At 37.1% G+C, this 22,585-nt stretch overlaps 1 protein-coding gene across 1 annotated transcript; it reads left to right on the top strand.

Moving 5' to 3' along the window:
- Nucleotides 1-253: 253 nt before the first annotated feature.
- Nucleotides 254-21,640, top strand: BNC1 (basonuclin 1). Its single transcript, XM_005241473.3, has 5 exons — nucleotides 254-400; nucleotides 12,894-12,996; nucleotides 13,165-13,400; nucleotides 14,635-16,562; nucleotides 18,613-21,640. Exons 1-5 carry the CDS (start codon nucleotides 392-394, stop codon nucleotides 19,292-19,294), a joined length of 2,958 nt encoding a protein of 985 aa, XP_005241530.1. The 5' UTR covers nucleotides 254-391; the 3' UTR covers nucleotides 19,295-21,640.
- Nucleotides 21,641-22,585: the final 945 nt, after the last annotated feature.

Below are 22,585 nucleotides of genomic sequence, written 5' to 3'. Positions count from 1 at the left end.
TGACTCCTTTTGATCAAATCTCTGTGAAAGATGAGTGTCATGCCCTCTTCAAGCCAGCTGTGAGGGGACTGCCCTGCGACTGGAGGAGCACGCTGGAGCACACCACTCCGGGGCAGCGAGGTGAGAGCTGGCTGCAGAGGTGAGAGGCAGACACAACTTCGTACTGTAGGTCTGGAGAACACCAAGGGGGAGGATCTTATTTCACTCCCCTGTGCACAGCCTGAGCATACATCAGACCTTGAGGTGCTCAGAGTCAGACAAGAGTAAAGAGGCGTGTGATGGTTCTGCCTTAGTACTTGTACAGGCAGGAGTGTTTCCAGTACTTCTTTGTACAACTCACTGAGGGAATGGGAAACTGTTTTATAGCTCTGGAAACATAAGCACAGTAAGAATGTCTGAGGTAAGGAAAGTTCTTTGCAGTTCTATATGAATGTGTATTTTTACTGTGCAACTTTTATTTGTGGTTATGCACTGTGGAGATATAAAAAATCTTGCGATGGTGTTGTTTTGGGTAATGAACAATGGAGATGAGAGCTGTAGGGAGCTGTACTCTCCTTTTCTTAATCACAAAAAGATACTCTGAAAGTAGAAAACTAGTTTATGTAAAAAATCCTGTTTTTCTTTCTGCTGTGCACTAACAACTGAATGACTTTTCTGTTCTACAGTAAGTAATGCAGAATTGCAGGCTGATTATAATAAGCAGAGCCATCACTTGTGTAATTGTTTTCCAATCGAAGTAGTAGCATGCAAATCATAAATACTTGACAATGTTTAATTGTACAAGTCCTCAATATACATTAATAGCAATAAATTCTATGATTTGTGACTCAGATGTGTTCTGAGTCAAGTGCTTTAAGCAGATACATTATCATTATCGTGACGTATAAATGCACTGGAGAGCAGACAACAATGTAATTTCACTACGAAGTTCTTTAGAAATTACCACTAAAGTGGAGTCTAATGTTTGTCCTTTATATACAATTTATTGTTGACTATTTAGCTTCCAGAAAATAAGGCCGGTAATTCTTTTCTTAGGATCAGTCTGTTCGTATTTGGAGGGGGGGGGGTAGGGGGTAGGGGGTGGAGCAGGGGGGAGAGAATGAGTCTGTCTGTCTGTGTACGGGGAGAGTCAGTCGGTTTCTTAAAATATATTGCGCTAATTAAGAGGTTAAATGCATCAGAATAAAAGACACTTTGATTTATTTTGATTGTTTTTTTCAACACATAGCAAAAAATAAACATGGTTTAATTGTCAGCTCATACATAATGAGGTTTTGTTAGTTGTGTTTAAGACAGAGCATTTTACTTTCTGATTTATTAATTAGCCAAATACTTCTAGTCCTCTGTGTAATGAATCCTGAGTTTAAAAATGAGGAGAGGGCAGATCGCTAACCCAGGGGAGGACTACTGATATACACAGGCTGTGGTTTATCCTTCTGTAAAATCCTATGGATAAAAAGTGACACTACTTATTTTTTTTCCCTCTCTTTTTTTTTTCTTCCCCCCATCTCTTTTTTTTTGAATATTTTTCAGTTGAATAACCTGTGAGGCAGGCAACAGTCTGATATTTTGGGGATGTGGGAGAGAAAAAATGAAATAAACTGGTTATGTTTTAATTTAAAACAAACCATTGTTTGAAAGGCATTTAGCAGTCAATTTCCACAGCTGATCTGAAGTTGGAGTTTATTGTGCTCATTTAGTTGAGATTGTTGTTCAAGCGATTTCTATATAATTTTTTGTAATTCATGTAACTACTTGGCTTCTTGAACCTAGGAGCTGATTGTTTGTCTTATCTTTTGGTGAGCTAACTCTGCGTTATGTTGCAAAACCTTGAGGCATGTTGTGTTTCTTCGTGTTCCTGCAGTCTGCAAGTGAAGTCAGCTTCATTAGTTTCATGATGGCACATCAGTGCATGGCTGGTGTTGCCGTTTCCTTCAAGCTACTCCCGGAGCATGATCTGGGCTGCCTTGGTTTGGATAAGCTTGTAAGGATTTGTCAGCCAGATGTGACAAGATTGTCAAGAGGCAAGTAAAGAAGGAGATCTGATATTAATCAGTGCATAGCTTGGAGCCAAACTTTCTCAAATGCAGTGTAGTAACATGTTCTTCTCATTTACTGCTGCTCTTTGTGGCTATAGAACTGCCACTGTCTGAGTTTGACGGTTAAAAGGGATGCCAGCTAATAGTCTTTAATTGTAAGGATACAATTCTAGGTGGGAAAAGATCATATGCTTCTATTTTTAACATCCTTTTGGAAAATACAGTTCTGTTTGCTGCAGTTTGCTGAAAAAATATGCAAGCGTGATGTTAGACAAGTCTCTGTTTCTGTACTTTGGTTTTAAAATACTGAAATTGTGGCTTAGCTCTTAGTGCTGGAGGAGTGGGAGGTGGGGAGCCTCACTCCAGGTCATGGTGCAAAGTAGGACTAGCATTATTTTTAACTACTAACAACAGTGGCCGTTGGTTTTCTTTGTTCTAGTGATTAGAACAATATACATTGAAGAATACCTTTCTAATTGCTTCTTTTACAGAAAAGGGAAAAAATATGGACTTTCAAAGAAAGTATCGTGTTATCCCTTAGATTTATTTATCATTATGTTTATAATGCCAGTAAGTTTTCCTTATAATCAGTATAATTGTGCATTTCTGTTTGAAATAAACTCAAGTTTTTAGTAGTTTGCAGCTTAATCAGCTTTTATTTTAATAATAAGTGAACATTTAAAAAGTAACTAATCTTATGTTATGGAAAATACATTTTTGTTCCTCTTAATATATATGGATTTTTGCTTGATTGATTTTTAAAAAGTAATTGTTCTGTTTATTCTTTGAACTACCAAACCATCTACAACCTATTCAGAACTGTAAAACTTACAGTATCTGCAAATATATCCAAACCTGAAGGAGAGCTAAGTAGTCCCAGAAACAGGAAAAATTATTACAAGTGTTGGGCCATTTCATGGGCTTTTACTATAGCCAAGATGAAATTCTGCCTACTTAGGCTGCAATAAGGTTTGGCCTTTTGATACCGAGTTTCTTGACTTCCAGCTTCTGTGTCTGTTCATGATATTGTTAAAAAATCTGTTCATACAACATTAAGCATGTCATTCCATTTCCAATCAAACAAGCCAGCGATTTATTTTGTTTTCAGTAATAAAGACTTCATTACAATAATATTAAATAGACCTCTGATAAGAACAGAAAAGTTCTCGTTTTATCTTAGATTACAAGTCTTGCTACATATGCATGTTTTAAGAGCACTTTTTGTATGATTTGGCATTTATTAAAACATTTTTCATGCAGATTTAAGCTAAAATTCAGGTATGGATCTTGAATTCATTATTTCAGCAAAACATCCACCAAATGCAGGGAAGAAAAAAGTTTTGGCCCTCTGGGTCATCCCCTGCCCTTCCTGGCTTCAGTGGTGCAGGAACTCTTACAGTTCCTATGTGCTGGGCAGCCAGCCGTTTTGATCCTAGCAGATGCTACAGCTGAAGTTTTACAGCAATTGTCATCACCTTTCTTCTTTTTAGTTTTTATTTCTTATTATTTTGTTGCTAGTTGCTATCTAAAAGTTCTGCTTAGGGACTGAAATTTCAATATTCAGGCTAAAAAATAAAATTATTAAGGGAATGAGGAAAAGTGACAATTTCAGACTTCAGTCATTTTAGAATAAAGAATAATGATATTTTCATCCCACACTTTAAAACCATGGTAAAATAGTTTCTTTAAACAAATAGCAAAAAAAAAAAAAAAAAAAAAAAGCAAACTTTTGAATTCAAATTTCAAACATAGCTGATTATCAGTGAGAAATGCATATTTTTTTTCATTTGAAAATAGCCAATTTCTGTCTGAAAGCCACTTAAAAATTTCCTCACCTGTGTTCAATAAAAAGGAATTCTAAGTTTTAAATTGTGAAATAACCAATGGAGCTACACTGTTGCATAAAATATTGCATAACTGTAGCACCATAGATAGTATCATGTGTATATGTACAAATACTGTTTGGGTTTAAAACTTATGAACTTGCATTAAATGAAATTGTGTAACATTAAATATTTCAGAGAACTTTTATTTTTTCTTTTATCCTTTAATCTATGTCTTCGCTCTGTGACATGAAAAAAGAAAAAAATTTAGGCATGCATATTTTATGGCTTTGAGACTTAAGCAGTGGTATAAGGACCTGAAAAAGTTAGGATTGTCTGAAACATTAACTCACCCACATTGCGCCCATATAATATTTTATAAACTAGGTAAAGAGTTAAAGACATATTTTAAAGGGCTTGCAGTTGATTTATACTAATATTCTTCATTTCTCTGATACTTGTGATTTTGTGTTTATAACATTTATTTCTTGCTAATGTAGGGCTTGGAATTAAATATTTAATTAAACTTTGGTTCATGGATAGGTCTGTAAGTTTCAGCATTTAATATGATATGCATACATGTCAATATGGGTAAATAGTACATGTGCAATTTATTTGCTGGATTAAATAGCATCTAGTGCTTTATCATAAGAAATTTCCTGCCATTTCTATTCGGTGACTTACCTTTACCCCTAAAGCCTGACCAATTTTTCTCACAGTATGGAGCAATATGTTACTCATTTTTGAAATGCACTAATAAGAGAGATTTTTCCTGTAAATTTATTAAAAAGGGAATTTACTTCAATATCTTGTGGTAGGCACTACTTAATACTCAGCGAAGTGCTCCTGACCCATGCAGGCTAGGGAAGGTATGCCATGGGAACTGTAGCATTGTAGTCTGTTTCAGAATCAAAAGTAAACAACAACTGTAAGATAATAATATTATGTGACATTTTTCATTCCTCAGTTTGTATTTCTTGTTTATTTGCTTTTCCAAACCAAACAATAAAAGAGGATCTAAATATGTTCCTGGGCTTGACCAAGCTGTCTGTCAGCACACACCTGTTGTTAACAAGTAAGATAAATTGCAGCATAAGCCAATGTATCTACAAGCACGTTGCTGAACAGCAAAATTAAGTTTTACTGTCCAGTGCTTTTTGTTTGAAGAGTAGCAGTCTGAGTGTGTGTGCTCACACGCACACGCACATTCTTTTCTCTTTATAATTATTTTGACAGTGCCATTAATAAGAGCTGCCCTAAGGGGCCCTTTAGGGTAAGTGACATGCATGAGGAGTGATTTTCATCCCACAAGTTACGCTGTGATTAAAGTTTGGCCTTATAGCATGCTGCCTTTCTCAGAAATGGCTGCCTTTGGCTTCCTCGCCCAGCTGCGTTGCCCGAGACTGCCCAGAGCTCCTCTCTGTTAGCCGTGAAAGCTGCCGCTGAGCCCAAATTGGCTGTAGGGTTGTGAGTCTGTATTTAGCTTAGTCTCTTATCTCCGCTCCTCGCTCTTAGAACTGTTCACAGTTCAAAAAACTTGTTAACAAAGTGGTGACGAGGACCTTGTGGCCCGCAATTCAGTAGCCAGCTAAAACTGTCTTTTAAATCCACAACTATGGTTGATTTGATGCGGTGTTGCTGTTGTGTGAAGGTATTACCTAATTTCAAATCTTACTGAGCTTTTTTACTTCCCTCCTTCATTTTTTTGGCTATTTTGCGGGGTGCTTTAGTCAGTTATTGCAAGGAAAAATAAGCATTTTCAGCTCAAGATGCTCGACTGCACCCACAAGAGGGAGATCCAGTCAAATCCCAGGCCAAAACTGGCTTTGTTCAGCCCCACTGAGGGAGAGGATAATGGGGCAATGCAACATGCTGCAGGATCTGGGTTGTAAATACTCTGTTTACGTGTATTCTTAGGCTGTGGCTGTTTAAAAGGAGGTCAGGTTTTGGTATCTGAGCCCAAATAAACAATATGAATATATACATAAGGATCCAGATAATTAATGGGATGTATTCTGTGGTCTTATCTAGAAAATGTATTCAACTTGTGGCCTTTGTGTTCTTTTAGGAGTAAAAATCACAACATATTTTCCCCACAGAGAAGGGGTAAGTGGGAGTTGAGTGGTATCAGCACCAGCCAAAATTTTCAGCACAGTAGGTGTTAAGTTCAACTCCTCAATTCATGTTTGGCCTCTGAAACAAAAGCTTTGTGTCTGAGTTTTTCAAAGGTTCTTGCACCTCCTCAGCTTGGTAGGTGTGTACACGATCAATGTGTATAAAAACCAGCCTAGTTACTGAGGAGCAGTTGTGGATTTAGGAACTGAGTTGTGAGTGTAACTTTGTGTTCAGTGGCACTGTAAAAGGCAAGTTGTGGCTCATCTCCATCTTTCCCATCTCTCTCCTAGTTGGTCTCTTAAGCAGGAGGCAAGAATTTTGCTAAATTATTTTGTTAATAAGCAGTTTGTCAAATGAATCATCTAGGGCGCTAGCATTTTAAATATGTCTGTAATGGAGAAGGTTGGAGCTCTTGGTCAGTGCTGTTTACTCTCTCACATCCATGTGCAACTTTTCTCTATTTAATTAAAAGCTCAAAACATGGAAGATACCAGACTCTTGTCTGGATTTAACAAACTGTAAGACTTGTTTGCTTCTTATGGAAGATACTTGTTACTTATTATGTTTATTAAATAACAGTATTAACAGCAACTGTTACTTTGTAAGAAACATTTTTTTGTGAGGTAACATGGAAATGTGTGCAACATTCAGCCCGTTGCAATTAGAAATCTTATAAGGACCTTTTCCTTGTTCTAATAATTTTATGTAATTATTTTAGTCTTCAAGATTTTTAAACTTCAGTATAGAAACAGCAGAACTTGCAACAACCAAATGCCCTTGAGAAGGCATAAATGTACAGGAGTGGAAATCCCTTTGTTTCAAGGGCTGAAGCTGTTAAAGGCGGGCAGTGTATGTATACTATTGGTGACATGTAACTTACCAGTATAGCTTTAACCACAGCCATAACTGAGAACCTTAAACACATGACAGAAGAAAACACCACAATACTGAGCTGAACATGTTCGGGTTGCAGCATGGGCCAAGTCTACTTTATGCAGAGTAAATCTCAAATTGGCCCTGCCATCACACAAGACCGGTACTTGCAGTATGTTTCAGTGCATTTCAGTGCACTATTACTTGGTGAGGGTCCCCCTTTTCCCCGTTCCCTGTGTGTCCTCCCAGCTCTACTTACAGGCAGCGAAGGATTTCCATATTCTGTCCATCCTCCAGGCAACCCATTTCCTCTTTGAGGTGAGCATGTCGGGAAGAAGAAGATGGCCCAGAGCTTTTCCCTGAAGATGCTGCAGGGGCCCTCCTAATGTTCTCTACAGGCAGGTGGGATTCATAGCCTTACTAAACTTGGAATACGTTGAAACTTCCAAGGAACAACAGAGATGTAAGATGCTTAATCTAAACTCTAACAGATCTAATATCAACATGTAGTTTAGGCTTAATTGTTGGGCTAGGTCTTCAACAAATATTTGCACCATCTGGAGCAGCCCAACACCATTTGTGATTGTACTTGAAATACACTGGGATATATTTTAGTTCCAGTAAACCGCAGGGAGCTCAACAGAGTATCAAAACCTGAAACTGTGTTTAGGAAGAACATGCACAAGGGCTAAATATGTACTATAGAGTGGACAGAATGGATACAAAGACATGTGGGATAGATGAAACCAGATATTATTAGTTTCATACAGATAAGCACAGCTGGGTTGTGATACAGTGAAATAAAGGTGGACAAAATGTAAATCGAAAATTTGTTTTAAAACATGAAAAAACTGACAGTTGGTATAATTTATCAGTGGAATATATCCCTAGGGGAAGCGGCAAAAGTTGCCTGACAAAAAATGGACAGAGCAAAGCTTTTCTCATTATAATATGTGGAAAAGTACAGCATTGAAGGAGATGCTCAAGATAAGGTTTTTTAAATTTGTCTCTGCTTTCAGTGGTTGCTCGAAGGATTCAAATGCTGAACTAATCAAATGTAACTGGGTGATGAAAAGGGAAGACTTATTTAAACTTTGCAACCACAAGAAACTTGGTGGATAACCGTAAAAACAGGAAAGAAAACAAATTGGACAGGAAGGCAACTTCACACTCATGTATAGTTACTGTTTTCTTTACTAAAAGATGCATGTGGATTTGCATTTGGCCTTTGATTTAGCTGTTGACTGTACTTCTAAATTAAGAGATGGTAAATGTATCCATCCTTTTACTCCTTTTGCAAATCTTTTACAAGGTGTAAGCAAGAAAATATTTCCTAATAACCAGACATATGTACCATGCTTAATTTTGTTTCTACAATCCAAAAAGAGAGCTTAATTTCCATGGATTATTCTTAATATGTGAGAAAATTGTTACCTGTACTCTAAGAAGTAAAAAGGCTTTCATGTTTTAGCTGATTGAGAGATAAGAAAAATTCTAATGCTTTACTAATTGATCTTCTTCCCCCCTTATAAAGTTTGTCTCTTCTTCCACAAGTGTTCTCACTGTGGAGCCACTGCAAGTTTATTCTGCAGAAATGGGACCTGTCCCACTTCTTTCCTTTCTCAGAGGGTTACATATATTCAGCAGGATTACTTTTTCTGGGATAGGAGACATGGCCTCATGGATTGAATACCTCAGTAAAGGACATGAAAAGCGATACCTGCTGTATCTCACCTAACGAAAGTTTCTCACACACATTTCTTTCATGTAACTCCTATTTCTTCTTCAAACTTATGTTTTAAACTGATAGGAATTTGTAACCCCTGCTTTCAGAAGATGTTCCTGTAACACAACATCAACAACACCATTTTGTCAGCAATCCTTATAGCAGAGCAGCAAAGCTCTCATGCTCTTCATGTGATGGCAGCAGCTTAAAAAAAGCAGTTTCTAAGTGAGGGTAGCTTTATGCAAAGAAGACAAAGGTTTTTCTTGGATGCCAGAAACAAGCAAGGGTGCTGTCCTGTGCATTACTGACATTGAATACTACCAGGATAATCTGGGACTTGCTTTTCCATTTTACTGGAGTCTGCACTTGGAGCTCTCACTACATGCAGAGAGTCAGACTGACTTTCTAGCGTGAGCAGAGATCTCTAATTCGGTCCTGACAGGGTCTTCAGTATTTGCTGACTTTTTATTTCCCAAGCCAAAGTGCTGTCAAACCAGAACACACTTACACAGTGAATGAAATTTGGTACAGTCATACTGCCCTTCTCTTGCTGCATTTTTTTACACCTGCTGTTAGTATGTTGCGAGTGAACATAGGTCCCAAAAGACTTCAGGAGACCACAGATGATCTCAAACTTGCTTTATAAAACAAAGCCTGATTATAAACTCATAATCAAAATGAATTTGTTCCGTTAGCTTGTATTTTTGTTTAGCTGTGAAGGCTGCAAGTGAGTTGTAAAGAAACGTTGAGTAACTTTTAAAGCATAATCGAAGCCACATCAATATCTGGCAAAAAAGATGTCAGCAGTCATGACTTTCAGGCAACAGATATTAAGATTTCTTTTTCAGTGATTAGTAGTTAAATGTTTTTCAGTAGCCAGTTTAATGGTTAATCTGTCTCTCCTCATGAGGAATCATTTGTATTAAAAATCTGATGTTCAGATTCCCACAGCCATGCTGCTAAAACCACAGAAAATTTTGATCAGAATTTTCAACTCTATTTTTTTAAAAATGAAGTGTTTCTGATAATGGATTTGGAAAGATCCATTTGTGAGGAAAAGAGTGACTGGAAAGCAGTAACAAGATCCTTGATGATAGCATAAGATTTATTTTTAAATATTTGCCTTAAGTTTCTGGAAAATGAAACTAAAAAATCGACCTGAATGAAAGTATTGCACTTAAAAGAATTTCCACTTTAATTTCCATCTGCATTTCCAATCCTTTAATTGCGATTTTTAAGCTTTACATATATGCAATCTAGAAAGTTATTCCTTTGTTCTGTAGAATGAAACTGTGTGTACATTTCACTTGTTGGGAAAATAATGCTCATTAAATGACTTGATGTAATTACAGTACCTTAGAATAGGCGTATTAAGGATAGTAGGATTAACAGGCAAAAGGCAAGTGTATTAATCTCATGAAGTTTTGCTAAATTTCTCTTCATTAAAGTGATATAAGTTAATTTGGGAGATAATCAAAGTGCCTCTTTTACAAGTGCTTTTTTAAGTCGAACAATGAATGGAGATTTAAAATTGTGAGTCACTGATGATTTAAAAGTCAATTTTGCCATGTTATATACTCTCTGTGACTATATTAACACAAATGTTGCTAGAAAAGTTTTAGGAGACAGAATCTGACAAGCACAAATGAAGGGAAATTATACCAATCTGAAAATCACGCTTCTTTCTTCTCAGGGATTCTTACAAGTAATTTTTTAAGTCAGCAACAGATCCCTGATTTGAGGGTGTACCTTTGATATGTTAGCAGTATGCAACCTAACTACATCTAAGACTGGATGTCCAGAAGCAGCAATGTATTGACTTGAGCGGGGATCAATTCCATATTTAGAATAAAAGGGGAGCTGGACTCTTTTTTTTTTTTTTTTTTTTTTTTTTTTTTTTATAACCACTTTCATATATGTAAAACAAAATGTCTTCCTTTTACTTTTTCTGGGTTTTGCATGTGCAGTCTTCTACACATATACAGGAAAACAAAATAAAAGATGTAGCATATAGAGGAAAGATCTTACACAAAGCTATGAAATGCAAGATCTTGTGATCTTGTGCGGTATATCTTTCTTGTCTAAGTACACAAATTAAGAAGAAAAAATAGAAAAAGGGTCAGTGGTTTGTGGAACAGGTCCAAAGGAAAAGGAATGAAAAAAATTTTGAAATCTTAATTAACTTATCATCATGACAGCTTTTTTCATTGTGAATATTTCTGTTACTTCTTGCAGAAAAAGGAAGTACTCTTGTAATTTTGTCTGGAGGGACTGCAAAAGATGCATTCATGGAATGCTTACCAAACCTAGCACAGTTGCCTATGGAAGGGGCTCAGTCTGTGCAAGTTAGAAAATGTTATATATGTACAGAGGTAGAAGGCTTGAACTGTATTATTGTTTGATATCATATTATTTGCTATTGTTTGGTAGAACTGAATTAGCAGCCACCTATAACCTTTTTGTCCAACTTTTCCATAAGAAATTTGTGGCTTTTTATTGTTATATGAAAGTATTTTAGCATCTAAGTGAAAATATATCATCCATTAAAGTGAAGTAATTCAGACTGCGTAGGGTACTGATGTGTATTTTACAACTTTATGGGGAGCACAGAGCTTTTCTCAAGAATTCAGTATTTTGTAATGGCTCCTTTAAAAAACTGAAGGCAGAGTGATTCAGAGATTTCAGTAGCCTTGTTGCCGCTTGTTCTGATCCTTCAAATAACGATGAATCTCAGAATCAAGTCACTGCAGTTTGGAGATGTACATGTAAGCTAACTCCTTGGTAAGCCAGCTGCTGAGATTTTAAAATCTCAGTCCAAATCCAATCATGTAAAGCACTAGGCACCCAAATGTCCTGCATATGCTTGTTCACAGTAGACTGTTTTATGTAGTGTCCTCTTCTGCCCCAAGTCAGTCAAAATCTTCAAGCCTAAAGAAATGCCTGTTGCAAATCTAAGTTAAATTACCTTTCTCTCATGTCCTTTTCATTTAAAACATTTCCTGCATCAATCTTTCTTAGCCTGGTGGTCCAAAAACTTGCTGCTTTGTATGTTTCCCAAAAGTGCCAATGGGGGCATGCCTGAAAAGACATTACTTTTTCCTTTGAGTCTTGTCTTTCTTTTCTATGGCTGTTAATAAGTAGTGGAAGTTGCCGTTTTGCATAAGACCCTAGGAGCAGGAGTAGCAGCCTATAGTGGGCATACCTTTGCCTTACTTCATACTTGCCTCTCTGTACTTTAAAATGTGAAAAGTTTTGGTTTAAAAACAGAAAAATGCAGTCATATTACAACTTCATAATCTAACTTTTTTTTTTTTGTATTCCAGTGCAGACCTCCTACATGTTAATTTCTTCACTTTTCCTTCTTTAATAAATATTCCATTTGTGCAGGAACTATTCTCAGTATCAGATCTAAGCAATACAGAAGCTTACAAATGTTTTGCTCTATAGCAACCCCTACGGAGCTTTAACTAGGACCTCAGAGTTGTCTGCCTGCCTTCTGCAGCAGATGGGCACATACAGAAGGAAGCATATATTCCAGGAAGCAAGTTCATATCACCCTGTTGATCAGGAACATCTGAATACTAATTTGATTTGCATTATAGATGACCTTGGTGAGAGTAAAGTAATGCACAAATTGAACTGTGCGACTGGTTGCTGTCTGTTTCTGTGCTCTGTTTGGCCTATTATCTTTCAAACATTTCCCTTACAAAATGCGACTGCTATAGTCTTTGAGGCGTTGGAGTACTTTTTGGTGAGCTTTGTTACTGAGAAGTGTTAGTGAACTCCGGTATCTTTGACAGGTTACATATATTCTATGTGGATGCTGCTGTACGTAAGGGATGGCATCTATGCAGAGCTAACATATTGCTCGTTAGAACTTCCTATACTGCAGCATGGAGCTCCAGCAAAACTTGGAGAGCGGGACTTTCATCTGTATGTCTTTGTTTTCAAACCTTCCTGAACAAAGTGATCTTACATGAAGATCATAGCTTAGATGAATGCGAAACAACACTTCTGTATTGTTATAAATGCACTTCAACCTAAATAAATTCACAGAAGTGTTGCTTTGTATGTTATTAAATATTTTGCCTCCATAATATTCCAGTGCTCTAGCTGGTGACCGATTCTCTTTAAAGCAGAGGTGGTCTTGCAAAACTCAGGTTTTGCCTGGATGATCTATATGCATGTTGGTAGGTATGTGCTGCTATGTTAACTCTGTCCATTCATATGGATTTTATGGGTGTATTGTATATGTATAATCTGCATGCTCTAGATGGTGCTTATATATTACCTATTATCCTTTCTATTGATTTCCAGGCTATCCGATGCACTCTGGTGAACTGTAGTTGTCAGTGTTTCAAACCTGGGAAAATAAATCAGCGACAATGTGACCAATGCCGGCATGGATGGGTAGCACATGGTAATATTTGTTCTTACGATCTATATAAAACCTTTTAGGATCTTCCTCACTAAAGCATGCATTTGATGTCACCCCTCATCCCCACACACACCTCCAATATGAGTTACATTCAATCTTATCTGCCTCTTGTGACTCAAGTTTATTTATATTTTGTGATTTTATTTTCAGCTCTGAGCAAATTAAGGATTCCCAACCTCTACCCATCAAGCCAGGTAGAAATAGTTCAATCCAATGTTGTGTTTGATATCAGTAGCCTCATGTTGTATGGAACACAAGCCATTCCCGTGCGCCTTAAAATTCTGCTAGATCGGCTTTTCAGTGTTCTGAAGCAGGAAGAGGTGATACAGATTCTGCATGCTCTGGATTGGACACTACAGGATTATATACGTGGATATGTGCTACAGGTATTTAGAGGGGCTTTTTTATATAAATATGATAGCTAAGTAGTATTTCATAATGTTTTCTAGCTCAGTCTTATCAGTGGTTCACAATGCATTAACAGTGTGGTACATCTGATAGGCAGTAATAGACTTGTACAAGCTCAGTGCCAGAAAAGAAAGTGTGGATTTTTGGTCGTTGTTTTCCTCTTAGGCAGGCTTAACTGAAATCTTCCTACTTTGCCCAAATCTATCAACAAAAGTAAGCCAAGATAAAAAGAACAAATTACTGGGAATGTATCAAAGTAAAGGCTTCAGAATTTACTCTAGTATTACTTGAACAGTGAGTTTACTTTTATACAGCAGAATAATACATTGACAAATAAACCCACCATCACTTTAAACACCAGGGACAATATCCATCTCTCGTGTAGTGCTGCTGACCTTACTGGAGCTACATCAAGGATGAATTTGGCCCTATGTGCTTACATTGATGTTAGTCTTTGCCACTGTGGAATTTACCTTTTATGTAAAGTAACATTATGATCTTACATTATGACACGAATCAATATTTAATGTTCTTGATAATCTTGCTTTTTAGTGTTAGGATTAAAAATATGGAATCAATTACCTTGAACCTCTACCACATGAAAAATTTATAATGTTACGTTCTTCATCATCTTAGAAACTCTTACATGCACTGTGAAAAATCTCAGTAGGCCATCAAATACATGTTCTGTGATAAAATATTTATTGTAGTTATTGGGAAAAGTTAGGCATAGCTAGAGTTTGAAAGAACTCCAACACTCTAGTGTAATTACAGCTGTGCTCTGTGAACACTGGCAATAGATCAATACAGGTTCATTTGTTCTCTGATCTTAGTTGCTTGGAAGATTATTAAACTTGCAATGAAAGAATACTTGACTTAAATGAGGAGCTAAATCTTGGTCTGATTGCTTCATCTCTGCTGTCTGTACTTACATGATACTAACTGTTGTTCAAATGATGCGTCTTAATTTTTGTGGGAAAAAATAGTTTATTGGAAAGTATTACCGTCCGTTCAGAAAGAAATAATATCACCAATGTGGTAAAATTTGGAAGAAAGTACCACCAGATTGCATTAATCTCTCGCTAAATAGAATGATGTTATCATTTCACTAGAGAAGACTTTTTAGTCCCTAAAAAAATGTGAGATTTGGGGGGAGGGTTTTTTTGTTTGCCTTAACTAATGTCCGATTCATTTAAATATTTTTGGCTTTAGGATGCTTCGGGAAAGGTGCTGGATCACTGGAGCATAATGACCACTGAAGAAGAACTGGCTACTTTGCAGCAGTTTCTTCGTTTTGGAGAAACTAAGTCCATTGTAGAGTTAATGGCAATTCAAGAGAAAGAAGGGCAATCGATTATAATACCACCACCGACTGCCAATTTGGATATTAGGGCATTCATTGAGAGCTGCAATCAACACAGTCCTAATTTTTCTGCTTCCTTGGACAAAATGAGTCCCACCAACATTCATCCCTTTGAGAATATTGTAAATAACATGGCTTTCATGCTGCCGTTTCAGTTTTTCAGCCCAGTGCCTCCACCTTTGATAGGTTCACCACCAGAAAGACATTTGATTGAGCAAGGTCAAGACCATAGCAATGAAACTAAACAAGATGTTCAGATACCATTTTCTGAAAGCAGCTTCTTAACTTCTAGTTCTGCGCCATTTCAACTTGAAAATGAGAGGAGCATAAATGGTCCAGATATCACCACTAAAACAGAAGATGATGCCCTTTTAAGTGATTCCAGTTCACATAATACAGCAGCAAAGCTTGAAATGACAGCACTATCTCCAGAAAACAAAATTAAATCTGTGGAAAAAAATGGCGCCGGGCCAAGGAAAGGGCGTGTTTTCTGCACTGCTTGTGAAAAGACATTTTATGACAAAGGTACTTTGAAAATACATTACAATGCTGTTCATCTGAAGATAAAGCACAAATGCACAATTGAGGGCTGCAATATGGTATTTAGCTCTTTGCGTAGTCGAAATCGTCATAGTGCAAATCCTAACCCCAGACTCCATATGCCAATGAATAGAAATAACAGGGATAAAGATCTAAGAAATGGTTTGACCATTGCTGGACCTGGAGATAGTAAAAGGACAGAATTTACAATTTTAACTCCAGATAGCAGAACTATTACTAGCTATGCCAACTCTTGTACAGATTCAAAGGGTCAGGCTGGATTTCCCAGTATTGGACAGAACGGTGTCCTCTTTCCAAACCTGAAGACGGTACAGCCTGTTCTTCCTTTTTATCGAAGTCCAGTCACACCAGCTGAGCTTGCTAATACTCCAGGTACTCTTCCTTCTCTGCCTCTTGTTTCTTCCTCAATACCAGAGCAGCTTGTTTCAAATGAATTGCCATTTGACATGCTACCCAAGAAGAAATCTCGTAAATCAAGCATGCCTATTAAGATAGAGAAAGAAGCTGTTGAGGCACCTAATGAAAGCAGTGATATTGCCAGTTCTGAAGATGATACACGTCTGCAAGTGGTAAGCGATGGAGAGCTTGAGACCTGTGAGCATAAGATAGAGAAGCGGGTGACCGACAGGGTGGAAAAGCACCCCCATTCAGGTAATTCATGGAAATCTGTCTCTGGGGTAGAGGGCCCAAAGTATTTTGAATCTGTCTTTACGCCAAATAACAAATACATCAAGGATATCTCTGAGAATGAATTGCATCACTGTGAGAAAGAGGTTAAACCAGAAGAAAATCAACCACTAAAAATAGTTTCCCATGAGATTATATATGAAGATCCAAAACACCACCACAATGATGTTATAAAACCAGTGACTGAACCCCCCATGTATATTAAAGAGCAGTCAAAGCGCAGGATTCCTAAAAATGACTGCCCTGAATTGCAACACCACTTGCTGACCGGGGGCTTTTTCAGCACTTTGTCAAACAGGGGTGCTGCCATTCCTTGTTTTGAAGACTCTAAAGATATGGATCATGTCAGTCAACATGCACTAGGGATTCAGAAGGAAGAAAGCCGCTTTCATTGTGACATCTGTAAGAAGACTTTTAAAAACCCTTACAGTGTAAAAATGCATTTTAAAAATGTACATCTCAAAGAAATGCATATTTGCACAGTTGAGGGCTGTAATGCTGCTTTCCCTTCTCGTAGAAGTCGAGACAGGTAAGAAAATTATAAACAAAATTGTATTTATTTTACCATCACAATGGAGCCTAATTTGAAATTAAAATGAGTGTTTGAGGAATGGAGCCTGCAAAGATTTTCTGTGTATCCTCGTATAACAGGTACGATAACTTATCAGAACATTCATGAAATGAAAATCCATTGAAAGAAACATTTCCTTTCCACTAGACTACAAGGTACTAAATAAAGCCATGAAAATTTCATAACTGATAAAGCCTGCAATAGTTGAAAGAATACTTTAGAACGTAAAGGGAAAGCCACAAGGGTATGAATTCAGCAATGTTCCAGTAGATGCATGTGTGGACTTACATGTTTAATATGTACTTTCATGTGTATTTTAATGTATACAGTGTTCTTCAATGAAAAAGCAATGAGATCAGTTCAGGAAATCTTCACTTGCTCTTGTCCTTGCTTCACTCAAGGATTTTGACAGAACAGACTGGTGGGGAAAAGCTCATAAGAAAAGCGAGATTACTCTGTGTCAGTACAAAAGTAGCGTTAGTTCAAGTAGCACTGAGTAATGTTATCTGGTGTACATCCGCATTGGTAGTGCTTTTTGGTGAGATTGTGTACTGATTCCTAAACTGTATCATGAGCTTGATTCAGTTTACTGTTAGCTGCAGTATTGTGTTGCTGTAAATCATTTTATTTCAGCCTGTTATGCGCATAGGCTGAGAAACAAGAACTGAAGCTTTATCATTGACCATCAGTTATGCATCTGAATTGATAAGTGATGGATAACAAACCTGTGAAAGCGTGACGAAGTGTTGTTAGGTTTTCTAACTCCCCTGTAACAGTGTTGCAGCAGCTTTTGGCTGCAGGAAGCGTGCCTGGATAGTAGTTCAGGGTGACACAAGGTTTAGATTGTCTGTAATCTGCTAGGAGTCCTGGAGCCAGCTGATGCAGTCCAGAGAGAGGATGAGTCTCTGAGGACTGGCTGCTGCATCTGAGATGCACAGATTCGTCTGCTGCTGGCAGGGCTTCATACCCTGATCTGCTGCCTGCGTCTTCCCAGATGTGAATTCCTCTCCACTGTAATTGTGATATGGGCCACAGGAAAGAAGGCCAGCAGTAAGATTTGCATTCACATGCCACAAATTCCTTCCCACACCAATGTATTCAGTTAAGTTTTAACATAGGTGCTTTTGGAAGATGGTTTATTTAAAAAAAAAAAAAAAAAGTCAACCCACAAGAAAGTTCATGAGCTTTGTGGAAAACATTATTTATTTGCAACAACTTTGCAGAAGTTTCTAGACTTTAACATAGAGTGCTGTGACTGCAAGTGTAAAATATTTCTGTGCCCTTTTGAACAGTTCATGGTTTGATTAAAGCATGATGGCAAGGGGAAAAATTAATGTTTTCCCTGTCTTGAAATAAACCGAATCTTCTAGCCAGGGCCTAGAACTTCTTCCCAGTAAGCTGATTGATATTATTCAATGAGGAGCAGTGATTTTATATCTTTTGGTGGTTTTAAAATGGATCTGGAGATGCCCATTCAAAACCTGCAAGTTGCATAAAATGCAATATTCCTTTCTCCAAGGAAAAGCTCTGTACTGATACGTACAGCTGTATCCCGGCACACAGTTACAGTACTTAAGATCAATATTTTTTGCAGACTCAGGTGTCACTCCTTTCCTGTTTTGTCCATTGGGAAAGGATCTTTTTTTCTTCCCCTGCTCAGTCCATTCTCTGATCTCAGTTCAATATACAGGTTTTCAGTCTGTCCCCCAACTCTTTTAGGCCCAGCACTTGATCTAGTGGAGCAGACAGCTATCCACAATGCAGGAGAAAATCTGAAACATTGATTTCTGTAGAGTTATTTCTGGTGTATGCCAGTGCCAGCAAGTTCAGATATCCAGTCACGTGTGAATCATCCATGTGCACTCTGTGTGGCAGTGGGTCAAATTAGAAGTATACAGTGCATGCATACTACTAAATATTGGGGTTTTTTCTTTGTTAATGATCATTATGAAACAGCTGTTAAGTGGGGCAAAACACTTTCTTGCTAAGCTTGTCTTTGTTCTTCTAGACATAGTTCAAACCTAAATCTTCATCATAAGCTTCTGACTAAAGATACACTGGAATTCAACAACCATTTCAATGCAACATACCTCTTGAAAGACATGGCTAAGGAGTTTTGCCAAGATGTGTCTTTAAAACAACATGTTGGACATACTTCTGTAATCTTCAAAGGAATGAACAGAACAGGCAGCTTCGTTTTTCCAATGAGCAAAATTAGAGAACCCTGTTCTGAGAGTTATGGATACGATCCATTGAATGATGGAGCTGTTCTGGATCTAAGCACTACTTCCAGCATTAAATCTGAGAGCAGTGCTCATTCTTCTTGGGATTCTGACGGAGGAAGTGAAATATGCACCATGCCCTTGGATGATAGTGATGAAAGCTGTGAAGGACCCAGCCTAATGCCCAATGATGAACTCTACCAAGACTGTACTTTAATTGAGAAAGCTAATCAAAACTTTACAAATTTACCTTCCAGTTTGCCAATAACTTGTCATATATGTCAAAAAACTTACAGTAATAAAGGAACTTTCAGGGCCCATTACAAAACTGTGCATCTCCGCCAGCTCCACAAATGTAAAGTCCCGGGTTGCAACACAATGTTTTCATCTGTTCGCAGTCGGAACAGGCACAGTCAAAACCCTAATCTGCACAAAAGTCTGGCTGCGTCACCAACTAGCCTACAGTAAGATCATGCTGATCTTAATTTATTTCTGCTAAGAATTAATCATTTCAATTAAGGAATGTGTTAACATTAGTTTTATTTAAACTCATTTGACTTCTAGCCCACTCAACAACCACCGTCACATTCTTTTCTCCTGTGTGTGCTCGCCAGCAGTTTCATTTAGCAAAGCTTGGTGCTGTAGTTTTTGTGCAATTGTTTGATTTGTTGTTAAATAGCTAAAGCTTCTGTAAGGAAACGAAAGCATCTTAGAAATGGGGGAAATAGGGAGACATTAACTAAAGTATTTCTGATACCTGTGAAGTATTACTTGCCAACAATAGGAGCTTCAAATGAGAACCATCATCCCTTGTGTTTACATGTTAAATGAGTTGTTGTGTCGTGTAAGAAATTAGTAAGGGTTGGGGTGAGTTTCCTCTGGTTGCATTGAGAGTTTTGGGGCTACCATTTCGTTCCTGAGGCCATAGTCTGAATACAGTCTGAAGCTGACTTGCAGTATTAGTTGAACATAATATTTGCAGTTTACTATATCCCAAAATCCAAAAGATAAAATACAAATTTTGGAAGACTTTGCATACAGTCCAAATCTTCTGAAAATCCTGCAGTCCTTACTCTTTAAATTGACATTTCACTTGAGTAAAAATTGCAGTATTTTGGCTTTTTTGGAATTTAATACCATTTGCTTTGCAAAAGGAGGGGCTCCCTAACTTGGGAGGGTTGCCTGAATAAATCTGAGACATTCTGATAAATTGTAGTGATAGAAAGAATGAATAGGTTAAACTAAAACTTCTAAAGCACAGCAAATGCATCCATAAAATGGGGGGGGGGAAGTAAATCCTTTAATTTAATATGCACTTTCTGAGTTCCACTTTCAGGAAAATAAAAGTTTTTGTTAAAAATGGGAAAAAAGAAAAATGGGGGGAAAAAAAACCCCAACCAAATACCCAAACTGCTTAAGAGTCTGAAGGAGCAATTCTAAGCCTTTGAGAGACAGCGATAAAATGGATGCAGTAGGTATCTTTCATGATTCAGCAGTTATTGTTTCTCTTACTGGTGGGGGAAAAAACACATTGATCTTTGTAACAATAGAAGAATGCTTATTCTCATTCACACCTCTTTTTTTTTTTTTTATGAGAACATTGTTCGGTATCTTAAAATGTTTAATATCTTTGTACTTGTCCCTGTAATTAACAGTATTCTGCATTATGTTCTATGCACTTAAGAAGACTGTTCTTGCATTGTATTTAAAAAACACTTTAATATTTAATTTGTAGTCACATCATACAAATGCTCTGTGTGTGCTTGTGGTGCATCTTCTTTGACTGAATCATTTCCAAAAAGAAAAAGAACTAAGAAAGCAAGTCTTACAGTACCTTTTATTTTTTACTTTAATTCACCAGTTGAAATCTGTTGATCAATTCTAGTATGCAAGCATGATATCGACAGCACAATCTGTACATATTATACCAAAGCGCTTACAGTATTTGTGGTTTCTAGAACTAGTCTAGTGTTCCAGTATAACTGGATCTTAGTCTTTTTTCATTTTTTGTGACTGAATAAAAATAGACCAAATTTCTGGATTTCATATGTATGTAGAAATAATAGTACAATGCTATTGCCATATGTCTTGATGTTTAACTTATTCTAAAAAATACTATGGTATTGTAACCATTTCATATTGTATAAAAGAAACAAAAGTGGACTGAATATTTCGCTAATTCTTTTGAAAACTGGTTTGTGTGTGAGTATGGGTTATGCAAGGAAAAAACATGACACAGTTGTAAATGTTTGTGCTCACTAGAAATGGTTTCCATACATTGTGAAAAGTAATCTTCTATTTTTTTAATTTACAGTAGGTTTATGTGATATTTAAAATAATCCATTTGTGCTTGAAGCTGTCAGGAAAAAATATTAGCCTGAGGAAAGTTGTGCCATTGCTTTGAGTTTTTGTGTTTGGAGGAGGGTTGGTGTTCTGTGTTATTTTGGGGGGAGTTGGGTGGGGTGTGTTTGGTTGTGTTTTTTGAATGGGAACTCATATCAGTGGAAATCATGGTTTGAAAGCTAAGGACACAATCATAGGAAACACAATTGCTCCCAGCCTTTTGATAGTATAAATCAATGATTTGTTATCCAGCTATTTCAAGCTCTTTTTTATATAGGTAGATAGATTTAAAACCCTATTTGTTTAATCATAAACGGTGGTTTTTTTTGAAACAGTGTGATGTAAACGAATGCTGTAATGCCCGTTAATTCAACTTTCACTGTGTCCAAAAAGGAAACACATTTGTATACCCTAATAATTTTGTATGTGTTAATAAAAACAAATAATAATGCCTCTGGTTGATTCAGAAAAGTAGGCTTTTGTGATTGAAAAAAATACTACTCTTCATTTTTATTTTTTATAAAATAATTCTGACAACACATTCCATCTGTAGAGAGCACTGTTTTGACAATGGTGCTAACTTATTCTATAATAAGGAAGTGTCATTATTTTAACAAGCTATTAGAAATAAAGTAATAAATCTTGTCAGATATTTTATTGAAGGGTGGGTTTTTTTCTTTTCTTCGTGCAGTAGGCAAGGGTAGAGATTAGTTTAAATGCCATCAGCTAAACAGAAGGCAAATATCATTGAGAACTGTGCTACAAGACAGATATTTCGGGCCCTATTTATACTTTATATTTTGGAAAGGGTTTTTTGTTTTTTCTCAAAAATCTGAACAGAATGGGAGATTTATCAGAATAGGCTAAGCCGTTAGTACCCCTAGTACAGCATATGTATCTCATGAAGCATTTGTGTAGCTCCCTCCTCCTAATGACCACAATGTGGCTGGACCAAGCCTCAACATCTCCTGTTAGTTTTAAATATGTGTGATGCTTATAGCAGCCTGTATCACATATTCGCCACAGATGTTGAAGGAAGCAACCTCACTTCAGAATAGTAGTACCATTATTTTTTGAGCTTTTCAGGGTCAGTCTGGAAAGCTGAAGCAGCTTCCACTGACTGAGGCTCAGTTCCAGAGATATTTACCTCTGTGATGCTGTATGTACAGTTGGAGGCTCAGATCTTTATGTGAGATTTGAGCTGGGCCTGGATGTGCCCACCCTTGCTGCTCAAGTATGTTGCTCCATTTTATTTGTTGTTTTCTTTTTTTTCCCCCATTAGAAAACAAGAGCCTCAAAAACTAGATCCTGTCATCTTTCTGTGAAGAAGGCACAGATGCACGCTGCGGGGTAGCCACTCTGTACGTTTGAGCATCCAATTTCTCAGAATAAGGTATTTTTGCATAGTTCTGGGTT

Source organism: Falco peregrinus, chromosome 1 (assembly GCF_023634155.1).
Source record: "Falco peregrinus isolate bFalPer1 chromosome 1, bFalPer1.pri, whole genome shotgun sequence".
Classification (NCBI taxonomy): domain Eukaryota; kingdom Metazoa; phylum Chordata; class Aves; order Falconiformes; family Falconidae; genus Falco; species Falco peregrinus.
The sequence above is the reverse complement of the archived record's forward strand: the minus strand, read 5'-3'. Positions and strand labels throughout refer to the sequence as shown.

Coding starts and splice junctions, on each gene's coding strand:
- BNC1 (XM_005241473.3), top strand. Junction 12,997..13,164: donor GCATGGATGGGTAGCACATG/GTAATATTTGTT, acceptor TTTTATTTTCAG/CTCTGAGCAAATTAAGGATT. Junction 16,563..18,612: donor TCTCGTAGAAGTCGAGACAG/GTAAGAAAATTA, acceptor TTGTTCTTCTAG/ACATAGTTCAAACCTAAATC.